Below are 12,941 nucleotides of genomic sequence, written 5' to 3'. Positions count from 1 at the left end.
CCCTGGAACTGTGTTTGTCACTTATTGTCATTTTTGACAAATAATTTATTCTCGGTCATTGCCTCTAAAATGAAATGATAATTGTAGTTACCTTAGAGTATCTGTGACGATTAAATGAGAAATTGAATTTAAGTACATAGCACCGTGCCTAGCACCCAGTGCATTGTCAGTGTTTATTAGCTGTTATTGTTAACATTAATCAGTTAAATAGGTATTTTGTTCATTCCTGGGAAGACTGGCTCTCATTTAGCTCTTGTCATTGTTCCTGTGGAAAATGAATTCCAGCTTTCAAAGCAAAGTAAAAAGGAATCTTGGTCTAAAACACTTTAAAAGCCTACACTTCCCTGACATTACATATTTCTGCCATTGATGTCTCTGAAGATAACTCTGTTCTTTTACCTGATTTTCTGCCTTTCCACCTTTTCTCTTTGCTCTGACCACTTCCCCATCTCTCACTTACCTCCCTTCCCTTCACTCTCATCAATAATGGTATTTTTAACTTTGTCAAGTGTAAAAGATGCCATTTAGGTCAGCTCTTATTCTTCCCATCCTCTCCTTATCCTCCTTTTAGCCCTTAGCTGAAGGTCCATGAAGCAATCCAGAGGAACTTTTCAAAAGAGAACCAGAAGGGAGAATCTCTAATAGAAATAGATAAATACAGGACTTAATGTTATAATATTTCTTATTTAATTATCTAATGGTTGCCTGTTGAGTCTAATTGCTTTGTAAAATTGCATGCGTATTTCATTTATTTGGACTTTTTTTAAAATTGTAAACATTGTTTTTCCATCTTTGCCTATAATGTTGTTACTTGGTAGCGCAGGGAATTCACTAGTCAATAGGCATTTTCTAATTGGCTATATGATATGAATGAAATTTGGAAACTTTTTGAAATGTGTCCAAATTTCACATAATTATTTCTAATTGCAGGAATTATTTTTAGGTATTAAATCTGCTGTGCACACACGCATCCTGCCAAATTGCACTGTGCAGTACTTTGCCAAGAGAGTCACAATATGGCTAAAATTAAGTTTTATTAAGTGTAATAGGATGAGTTGAGATTTAATTCTTTAAGCTGACTGTAAGTGCTAGAAGACAGATTGGCTTTTATTTTATCCACTAAGTTAAAAGAATGATACAGTATTTGCAAATCCCTGTGGCAAAAGGCAACTGAAATAATGCATGAAGCTTTGTGAAGGAAAATAGCTTTATGGTTAAAATTGTAATATTATTTATCTTTCCCTTTCACCCAGTTGACTCCTTCAGTCTGTAGAAGAGGCCTATTTATTTTAGCAGTAGGTGGATTGAGTTTCTGCCAAGTCTGTGTACTCCCTAAATGAATATGTCAGAGACAATATTGTTTCTCAAAAATCATTTAGAAAGCAGCATTTTTACATAAGTAGGCACTTTCATTAGTTTTGAATTAAATTTGAGCAATTGCTGCTTCTATTATGGTTGTTTCTCAGGGAGTCCATGGAAGGAGGGCGTCCTGAGTCCTTGAGTGAGAATTTTCTTTGGGGCTTATAGTGCCTGGATTTGATTTGGAAAATTGAAATGAATATAACTCCTTTGTCTAAATTCTTTGCGGAGGTTGGTGTTACTCATGAAATCAAATATCTTATAGACAGTCAACTGAAAATAGGTTTTATTTGTAGAATTATTTAGGTCTTGCTAGTATAGAAAATGGGCAAAGTAATACAGGTTTGGGAGGCTCCCAAGAAGTGTCATTACCTTTATTTCTTTTCATTCCTATCTCCTTGAAAATGCTGGGAGTGAGGGGTGGAATCAGTATCTTGTGACTAATTCCTCAACCATCTTGAAGAAATTTCTTCCTGTCCTGAAGGAAATACGAGTTCCATTATGACAGAATTACCTCAAACACTTTCTGAATTTTGAAAGACTGACTTGATTTTTCATTCAGTAATAGATATACCAAGAAATAAGAAAGTGCCCTTGACTCCTCTAATAACTCTTTTTGCTTTAAGCAAATATGACTCATTATGTATAAACTAAAAAATGATATGTCAGTATTAATTAAAATTAACTAAATAATAATACTGTCCAGTTTTATTTGAATATCTTTTTGAGGAGTTAAAAATTAGATCTTACAAAATGTCCATCAGTAGGGGTGGGAATGGTATCCTCTTATTGAATCTTTGGCAACTTAACTTTGTTAATGCAAATTAGTTTGGATTAGAGCTTGATTTAATTTCAAAGAATAAAATGTGAAGCTTCTCATTTATCTTTACAGTTGCAATAGTGCTAATGATCACAACAGGCATTTTTCTTCTTAATTACAATTCAGTTTGTTTGAATTTGTGTGCTCATCTGAAATCACCTTGTCCTTGAAAATCATGAACTTTGTTCATTTCTAGGATTAAGAATGGTATTATATATTTCCAATGTTGAACATATCACCTACCTAGCATATTTTGCCCCTTGTTAATTAACATTCTTTGAGTTATTCATTATTTAAGGTGACTTTGCAATCATTAGTACCAGACTTCAACGTTTCTTGTAAGGCAGGTCAATTTAATCATTTTTTATTGCAAATGAAAAATTCCAGGCTAGCCCCTGAAATATCCAAAATATTAATGACTATGGCAGATGTGCAATCACTTATAATATTAAAATATATTTCTTAGCATTTAGAAAGATGCTGCTACATAGTAATCTGAATTTATTCAAGTGATGAATTATTTTAGTAGTTTAATACTTTTTGACCATAAGAAATCTCTAAGGGAAGGGACATTGTTGTCTACAAAATCTAGATAGCCTATGAGAACTCAGATAATTGCTTATCTAGTCCAGCAAGTGGTCAGTGCAGGAATAATAGAAGGCTTCAAGAAGGCAGGGTTACAAAGACACATAATCTGGAGAAAGGTGTGTAATCACAGACCTGCCCTCAGTAAGTGTGCTTATTTAACAGGGATTCCTTGCATCAGAAAAGACAGAATTATTTATTTATTTATTTATTATTTATTTATATATGACAATAGAATACATTACAATTCTTATTACACATATAGAGCACAGGTTTTCATATCTCTGGTTGTATACACAGTATATTCACACTAATTCGTGTCTTCATACCTGCACTTTGGATAATAAAGATCATCACATTCCACCATTGTTAATAACCCCTTGCCCGCTCCTTTTCCCTCCAATCCCTCTGCCCTATCTAGAGTTTGTCTATTCCTCCCATACTCTAGCTCCCTATTCCACTATGAATCAGCCTCCTTATATCAAAGAAAACATTCGGCAATTTTTTTTGGGGGGGTTGGCTAACTTCACTTCGAATTATCTTCTCTACTCTATTTATTTACCTGCAAATGCTATGATCTTATTCTCTTTTATTGCTAAGTAATATTCCATTGTGTATATATGCCACATCTTTTTTTTTTATCCATTCATCTATAGAAGGGCATCTGGGTTGGTTCAACAGTTTAGCTATTATGAATTGTGTTGCTATAAACATTGTTGTGGCTGTGTCCCTGTACTATGCTGTTTTTAAGTGCTTTGGGTATATTCTGAGGAGAGGGATAGCTGGGTCAAATGGTGGTTCCATTCCCAGTTTACCAAGGAATCTCCATACTGCTTTCCATATTGGCTGCACCAATTTGCAGTCCCACCAGCAGTGTATGAGTGTGCCTTTTCCCCCACATCCTCGCCAACACTTATTGTTGTTTGTATGCATAATAGCTGCCATTCTGACTGGAGTGAGATGAAATCTCAGAGTGGTTTTGATTTTCATTTCTCTAATTGCTAGTGATGATGAACATTTCAGAAAAGACAGAATTAACAGAAATAAAGCTGTTAATAAAGTTTCATAGAACAGAATGCAGCTGAATAGAACCCCAGTAATTCTTACAACAAATATTATGACTGGCATTTTGCCAAGGGGAAATGAAGAGTCAATAAAGAGTACACTCTGTAGAATATCCAATTCCTAGTGACTGGGGAATACCCGGACCCTATCCACCCACTGAGATAGTTTTAACAAAACATGAATAGCCATGAGTAAAAAGGTTTAACTCTCATAGGAAGCAGAGCAAATTTTGGTCTCTCTCCTTAGTGGGGCAGGTCTGGGAAAGAGTGGGAGTTTTACACCAGCAATGTAGAAGGATTTAGATGTTGTTTTACAGATTAAATTAGGTCTGTATGATTCATGGATTCTTTGGACCTGTCATCTCACTGGATACCTCTGGTTGTAGTCACTGTGATTCCTAAGCTAATTATCCATGGTACAAATGACCTCACCTGTCCTGTCTGAAGCCATTATATTATGGAAGGAAAACCAAAGACAGGTGGAGGTGAGTTGGCTACTGGGGACATGGCTCAGGTCTTACTTTGGTATAAATGTGCTAAACATGGGGAAAGCTACCCCAAGTCTTTGGAGCTTAGTTTTTCAGTAACATTGAATAATTCAACTGAATTATCTCTGAAGTTCCCTCCCAGAGCTAGCAGTCAATAGGTGTAGAAAGACTTCATAGTCACTTTTCTCTGCAGGATAACCCCCTAGGAAGAGGTAAATGTGACACTGGTAAGTGCTTTGTGACTTACTCATGATTTATTTCTAAAGCAAATCTAGCTTGGAGCAGAGATGGGACAAGGGTCTGTAATAAAGATAGTTTGACCCCAGCACATTAATTCAGTGTCTGTAGGAAGCATCTTAGACATATCACCAGGAACTAAGAAATTTATTGATATGGATTGAGATCCACAGTTCATCAATGCAGCAGGTGCTGAAAAGACAGGACTGCTCTGACAAATGGCTTCCCTTCTCCCCCTGTGCCTCTAATCTGTCATTTGGTAGTCCCCAGGGATACCCCTTCCTGTTTTTTTCTCAGCATAAAGAGTCATTCCCTATTTTCAAATCTTAGGAATATCTTTAGCTGCAATGTCCAATTCTACTGGATGTCCAGTTCTAGCTGTCAATTCTACTACTAAGCCTTCATCACCAGAGAGAGACTTAACTCCATAGTCCCTAATATTCCTCAGTTGTCCTCCAAAAATAATAAGTAGAATAAGCATGCTATCAGTGTTGGCACAGTGTCCTCAACAAACGCAGCTCAGGACATATTCCTCGGATGTACTGCTTCCTGGAAGTCTTTCCTGCTCAGACATTCTGGGGGCTTAAAATGAGATTTAGTATGAGTCTACTGTGTGCTTGGTAGTTGCTCTCTCTGGTGCATTGAATAGTTTCAACTGCATGGTCCATCCTCAAGTGCAGAAGTTGTGGAGGCAGCTGGCTCCTAGGTCTTGGAGCTCAGAGGTTTGGGTAGTTTGACAGACACTTAAGTTTGTCTGATGTTGAAGGCAGAAAGCAGAAAGCCATGGAAAGGTAAAGGGGGCAGCAGTAGAGCTTTCTCATCCTGTTGCATCTCCTGGACTCAACGTGAGTATTGGTAACAACTCATATGTGGGCTCCACTCAGACAAGGATTTTGTTTTACTCAGTATTGTGGATTCAGCAGCTAACTAACTGTTAACACATGGTATAAAGCAGGTCACTTTGCACTGGTTACTAACTTTTCTGAGACCAGTGAAACAAAACTGACTCTTATGCAACTTGTTGCATGAAGCAAATTAATTACTCATAGGTAGACAGCAAGGAATAATAGAAGCCTAAGATTTATTATAAGCCAGTCTATGAGGTGCAGGAAGCCACCCACATGGATGTATTCTCAATTGCGCATGTCTTCCTTGAGTGGTAGATGAAGGATGCTCGAAAGTGGCCCATGCTGAGTTTGATATGCTGCGAGATACATGACATTTTGGGCTAACGTTTTGAAGAACATATTGTCGTTCTAGGGCAACTGGAATAGAGTTTGGGTTTTTCTGGCCAGTTCCCTTTTATTTAAGGATGTTTCATCCTAGCCTATTCTTTAGCTTTTTAAGAAGTATAATCTATTGTGTGCGTGTACAAATATGTGACAACAAATCACACCATTATGTACAACTATTAACATGCCAATAAAAACATGCAGAAAGAAAAGAACTATAATCAAGAAAGGATGAGCAAAAACTAATTTAGTTTGGGGCCACCTAAAGAAGCATACTGTGCATGGTAGGCACGTAAGCAATGTAGGTTGAATGATCAATGAGGAAGTCACATAGTAAGTCACATTGTTAAGAGCACAGACTCACCAGGTGCAGTGGTGCATACCTGTAATCCTAGTGGCTTGGGAGGCTGAGGCAAGAGGATTGCAAGTTCAAACCCAGCCTCAGCAAAAACAAGTCACTAAGCAACTCAGTGAGACCCTGTTTCTAAATAAAACACAATATAGGGGTGGGGATGTGGCTCAGTCGTCAAGTTCCCCTGAGTTCAATCCCCCAGTAACCCCCCCCCCCCGCCCCCGAAACAAAAAAGAGCATAGACTCTGGAGCTCAAGTGCCTTGATCTAAATCCCATCCCCATCATTCACTAGCTGGGAATGTAGGAAAGTAAGCTAACATTTCAATGCTTCAGATTCTTCATTTAAAAACCAGAGATAGTAACTATATATCTCAAAGAGAAGTTATTCAGATTAAGTAATTTAACATTTTTATAGTGGTTATAACCAGAGTCTGATGGGCCTAGTAAATGTTTATTAAACAACTAGATTTTTCAGCTGATGAGTCCAATTCCTTTTCCCTCAGTATCAAAGTTGTGTTTTTAAATCAGATTCACATCACCATGGCAAAGTACTTGACATGATCAACTTAAAGGGAGGAAAGATTTATTTTGGTACACTTTGAGAAGGTTCAGTTCTTGGTTGCTTGACCCTTTGACATTGGGTCTGCTATGAGGCAGAACATCATGGCGGGGAGTATATACTGATAACAAAGCCACTAATCTCATGTCAACCAGGAAGAAAAGAGCATGACCCCAGTGACCTAACATCCTCTAAGTAGATCTTACATTCTAAAGTTCACCCCTTCCCAGTAGTGCCATGAGCTAAGGGCCAAAGCCTTCAATACGTGAGCGTTGGGTGGACATTTAAAACCATAACATCTCTGCTAATGTGCTACTTGACTTATTCTTGTAGACTGAGAGGTCCTTCAAACCAAATACCACCCAAGAATGTTTGCTTTAGATGACTGGAATTGTACGGCTTTACTCAAGGAATAACTGTATTGCATAATTTATCTTCCTCACTCTGCAGGAGATAATCATAAACTCTTTAACCATCTCGCAGGTTCTTCCTTAGACATGGTCTTTCATCCTCTTATGTACCAGTTCTGGCCACTGCAGCCTCTGTACCCCATAGTCATTTCCAGAACAGTCATTGTTTCATCACCTCCTGTCCTCCACCTCCTAGGTAATTGCCTTTTGCTTTTCCCTAATGTCTGTCCTCTCTCCACATGGCATGCAAACTCTAACATTTATATTGGTAATCTTGCTTTGCCCTTGCTTTCATATTAAGTCAGGTCAAATCCTTTTGGTAAACATTAAAAAACAATTAATTGCAAACAAAACAGTATTTTTCCCCCCACAACCTCTTTGTTTCTTTCACCTTCATGAGTAACTCAAGCTGCCTCATTGTTCATTAGAAAGACATTTTCCCCACAGGTTGTAACTTTTTCATCACAGTGTTTTGATTTTTCTGTTAGTTTGGTATTTGTTCAAAGTTCTGTTGGCCAGAGCTGTGATTGATTGCCACCTTTACCAGATTTGACTCTTACACACATGGAAAGGGCGAGGGCACAGAGTAGAAGGTACGATTTACCACCTGATCCTCTCATGCTAGTTTCCACCTTTGAGGTATTTATAATCCGCTCTTCTAGGTGGAAATGACATAGAAAACATTTAGGCATAGTACAAGCCACTCTATAAGTCTTCTGGACTTAAGCCGTTTACTCACAAACTCAGAATCATCCCAAATATTCTTAGCATGGGAATTACTTTATGCAAAAGTAGTTCATTCTGTGTTTGGCTATTCATTGCTGTATCATTTTCAAGGGCCCCCACTCTATTATAATGTGCACAAAGATGGGAATGGTATTCTCTTTATCTGGGCTTTCTCAAGTTATTCAGAATGGGTGTAACATACAGAGGATGCTTGGTGAAAAGAACTGTGGACAGATGGTCACTGCATCTTGAAGGGACCAGACTCTTGGACCAGAATGGGTGCAGTTGTACACTAGGAAGAGCTGAGAGATCCTAGTTTTGTCCTTCCCTAGGAAGAGCCCTGCACCTCTGGGCAGCCTTACTAATGAAACTGATTTCCAGCGGCCAGGTCTGCAGTCACACAGCCTGATTTTTCTTCCTATCTAAGAACCATTTTTCTTCTATTTCTTCACCAGTTCCACCCCTCCAGGGAGTCACAGCAGTAGATTGGTTATGCTAAACACTCTTCCTCAGGGGTTCGATTTTGATTTTTTCCACAGCGACCCAGTCATTTATATAGTCCAGATAGACTCATCTTGAAACTTCACAAAGCCATTTAATTTTGTTTTAAATCATAACTCTGGATAATTTGTATCTATGGTATTACCAGTGCTCTCTTGCATTCCCAGGAAGTATTCTGTAATGCAGGAATCTCAAGTGCTTGCCCTCTGTACTGTCGTCTTTTCCTTTCTTTGCCCCCAATGCTAATAATGTGTATTGGAGGGTGTTGATATTTAGTTTGTATATACTTTTTATTACCATGGAGCAAATGTGAGCAAAGTAGAAAAAGATACAGGTAAAGAGAGGAGCAATATTAAGGATGTCCAGAATGTGTGACATGGGCCATTATTTTTTTGTCCTTCAGTCTTTAGACCTGTGGAAAATGCATTGTGTTTGGGACCCGCCCCCACGGCCTCTCAGCTCTGCAGTGTTCCTTGCTCCACAGACTGCATAGTATCCTCCTGGTCAGCCTGGGGCCTGTGCCTCCATGAAAACTGCCGTGATCCTCAGGGGAGAAAAGGTGAGTGCTTTGCTTGTGTGTGCTTCATTTACTTCCAGTGTACACACATTTATTCTGCTAGCTAAGTAGCTGATTAAGCCTGCTTAAGACAATATTTGTTTCTAAAATTTAGATAACTAGCTCAAGCCTAACAGCATTCAGGGAGGTAACTGGGGACATTTCTATGAAGCATAGAATCTGACCTTGATCAACTTTCCAGTTAGGCTCACAGCTGATGAAGTGACTGTCATTCAATTGGATATAAGTTAAAGTGAATATATATTTCATTCATATATATGAATGAAACGTGATGAATGAAATGGTTACACTGAGGGAATTAGATGAGATTTCTGTAATCATATCAGAATCCAACTGTTTTGATTAATATTCATTTTTAGACTTCCACATTTAAAATTTGATGCTATATTTTAGATGCTTAAAAGAAGCATTATGTATGTTGTATACTTTTCAATATTGTCCTGATGCTTAAAATAAAATCTTCAAACCTTTTGTGCAAGCTTGATTTTTTTTAGATCTTTGTAGTTTAGTTTTCTTTAGTTTTGATTAAATTGTACATGTCCATCTTCCTTCTCCATTTTCAGAAACATCTTGTCTTTCCTTTCATTGATGTTTTGGTTTCTATTGATATTGTGTTCTCTTAAATTCTGGTGTTAAGACGAAATATGCCCTTTACTCAGAGAAATGTGATACAGGATATTCCAGACGTTACGCTGTTTGAAGAACAGTAATACTGAGTATTTTATATGCAAAAAAAGGAGCACAGGGCTTGCTTCTGCAGTCCTGGTGTTCCCTGATCCCTACACAGCTTTATGCCACATTCATTTGAAACCCCCCATTTCAATCATTTCTGCAGTGATCCCCGACACACACGTGCATTACCAGAGTTTACAGCCTGTTGTGGGGAGACTGCTCAGAAAACACACCAAGTCCAAATTTGAAATAATTTGAAGGATTTTTGTTTCACCAATTTTGCCAGTCATACCTGGCCGGGGGCTGAGTCTATCAGAGTACAAGTGGCTCTCTGAAAGAACAGCAGCCCCACTCTGAGGGAAATTTGCTATTTAAGGAGGAAAACCCCATCCTATGGAATTTTTCAGTTAGCATGCAAGCAAGTTACAGAAGCTAAAAAGAACAACTCAATTAACTGCATCTTGGGTTCCAGCAGGTGCTAGAAAACTGTCGAGTGGGTGGTTAGTGGGGCGACAATCTATGTCAAAGTTATAGAGGTCACTAAGACCACCATATCCTGAGTAAATCTTGTGGGATACAAAATACAGAAGACTATATATATATATATCTCTCTCTCTATATATATATATATATATATTTAGCAGAAAACAGTTTTCATTTTGTTTTCTCAGAAATGGGTCCTGCAGCTGTCTCGTCACAGGAGCAATAACAGAAAAACTAAGGTGGAGTCTAGAATAGCTGAGATGGAGTCCCTATGGCCACATCTGTTTGCTCGTATAGCCATAGTGACTCCATTCTTGTTGCTCCAGCAAGGAGGGAACTGTTCCAAGTGATCAGGTGGTTTTACTACAGCAGTTGCTTTACACAACCAGTATTAGCAACTTATTGATTGTATTGACCAATTCACATCATAACAAGCCCATGTTCCCAGGCTCCTCACTTAATTCTGACACCTTGAAGGCAGAAGAGGAATACAGGTGTTGCATCTTAGGCAAGAAGAAGCTAACTTTTATTCCTTTATCAAAGAATGGAAGTATGAGTCTCAATGGAACCTGGGGAGGGGAAGCTCCTGCTACTTTCTTTGACATGCAACTGGAATGTCCCCCAGGCTACTTTAATTTATGGGCAGATAAGATCACATTGTCGTTAATGTCTAGACCTATGTGGTCTACACATACATAGTCAGATCTTTGTGAGTCTTTTGCAGTTGATTATGAGACTCCTCAGGGAGACTTTCATGTTCTTAGACTCAGTGCTTCTGTGTCCCACCTGTTCCACACCTGTTTACTGTCACCATCTAGAAAACCACAAAAGGCTGGTCTGAGGCTCCACCACTTCGGCTATGGCTGTTGGTGTTTTGCCACATGGAGTCCTACTTCCCTTGTCTTCAAAGCTGTAGAACTTGCACTGGGTCAAGCGGGCTTTATATTACTTAGAGTGCCTTTGGCTATAAAGGATAGAAATCCAATTCACACTGACTTAGGCCAAAATTAGAGGCTTGTTAGCTCATACAGCTAAACATAGAAGGGACGACAGGGCTGCATCCAACAGTGTAAACCAGGTCAGTGGGTCTCAGTCTCTTCCTCTTGTTCTTTCTTTACCTTCATGATTCTCTGCTTCTCCATCTCTTTTCTACTTCTCTCTGTATGGGTTCAGTTTAAGGCAGGCTGTCTTCATAGAGTGAAGGTCAGCACGCTTTTCATTTTAGATAATAAATAACTAGTAAGAAATATCTTCCCAGTAGTTCAGGAAGAGTCCTGGAAATGACTGTTTCTGGCTGCTTTGTGGCATGTGCTCATTTCTGAGCTATTAACTGATAGGAGAAAGGACTCCAGTGACCAAGTCCAAGTCTCCAAGTTTGGAGAGGTACTGCTGCAAGCAGCCTCACAGACTGAGAATGGAGATGGGGAGAGGTGGCTTGCTCAAGGACACTATAAAAAAGTAGAAGCAATTCTGGGGTCCAGACTTAATTATGATGAATATTAAATTATAATGAATATTAAATAGATGTTTATTAAATGTATCATCCCCTTTGTTCTGTTCCATTGTTCCACTACTGAAATTTAGAAAATGTTCATTCTCTCCTTTTCCTAATTTTGTTTTGCATCTTTAGTCACTTTAGCCCAAATTTTCACCAAACCTCTGTATAAAACTATTACTTTAAGTTTTTTTTTTCTTTTTCTTTTCAGTTTTTCTTTTCCACAAAACTCAGAACTAGTCCCTGCAAGTCATCTGGGAAACTCACAACTTTCTGTCCCATCTTCTATCTTACTCCAAGAAGGCTTTACATCAGCTTTTTTTTCTCATTGACCCTAATTACCCTGCTGTTTAAGTCAACTCCTGAAATTGTACTTTTTTCCATCATTCATTAGACACCACCTGTTGCAGATTGAATTGTGTCCCCCAAAGGATATGTTTCCATTCTAACGCCTGTTGTGTAGGCTTGTGACAATATTTGGGAATGGGGTCATTGCAGATGTAATCAAGGTAAGATGAGATCATACTAGAATAGGGTATATTCCAATGACTGGCATTTTTATGAAAAGAGGGATATTTGGTCACAAACATACTGGAGAGGAGAGTGCTATGTGAGGATATAAAGACACAGAAGACAAAAAGAGAATACCAGATGAAGATGGCACCAGACATTGGGAATGACTCCTTACAAGCCACAGGTTCCCAATTGCTGTCACTCACCAGAAGCTAGGAAAGGGGCATGAGAACGATCCTCCTCTAGAGTCTTTGGAATGAACACAGCCCCACTGAAACCTTGATTTCAGATTTCCAGCCTATAGAATTATGAGATGTACATATCTGCCACTTTATTTTATTTGTGGGGGAGGGTGCTGGGGATTGAACTTAGGGGCACTCAACCACTGAGCCATATCCCCAGCCCAATTTTACTTTATTTAGAGACAGGGTCACAATGAGTTGCTCAGCACTTGGCTTTGCTGAGGCTGGCTTTGAACTTGTGATCTTCCAGTCTCAGCCTCCTGAGCTACTGGGATTATAGGTGTGTGCCACCATACCTGGCCATATCTGCCATTTGAAACCACCCAATCTGCTGTACTTTGATATGGCAGTCCTAGGGAACTAATAAACCACCTATCTTGCCATTAACATGTAGGCTACGTGATGATGTGATGCTTCATAAAAATACTGTGGTGATTTAATAATGGCCAAGCCAGCACAGGGACTTCGGTTTCCTTTAATTCAGTCCACACTCCCACCAAATACTAGTCATGCTTAGTTCATTTCCTCCAAAGAAGTTTGGATTGAAGCACAAGTTTACCTCGGAGAAGAAAAGCCAGCTGCCTTTTGTACCTCACTAGTCAAGGTAAACCATTGCCCTTGAGAG

At 38.8% G+C, this 12,941-nt stretch overlaps 1 protein-coding gene across 1 annotated transcript in view; it reads left to right on the top strand.

The window, feature by feature from the left end:
• Positions 1–12,941, top strand: part of Thsd7b (thrombospondin type 1 domain containing 7B) — an 821,885-nt gene that overhangs the window by 355,822 nt on the left and 453,122 nt on the right. Inside the window, exon 6 of the mRNA XM_046463780.2 lies at positions 8,738–8,893. Within this exon, the coding sequence (XP_046319736.1) occupies positions 8,738–8,893 (156 nt within the window). The remainder of the gene's footprint in view (positions 1–8,737; positions 8,894–12,941) is intronic.

This window comes from Marmota monax, unplaced genomic scaffold (assembly GCF_021218885.2).
Source record: "Marmota monax isolate L192 unplaced genomic scaffold, Marmota_monax_Labrador192_F-V1.1 WCK01_AAM20220418_F8-fsc00034, whole genome shotgun sequence".
In the NCBI taxonomy this organism is placed as follows: domain Eukaryota; kingdom Metazoa; phylum Chordata; class Mammalia; order Rodentia; family Sciuridae; genus Marmota; species Marmota monax.
Note: the sequence above shows the minus strand (reverse complement) of the source record. Positions and strands in the feature narration are given on the sequence as shown.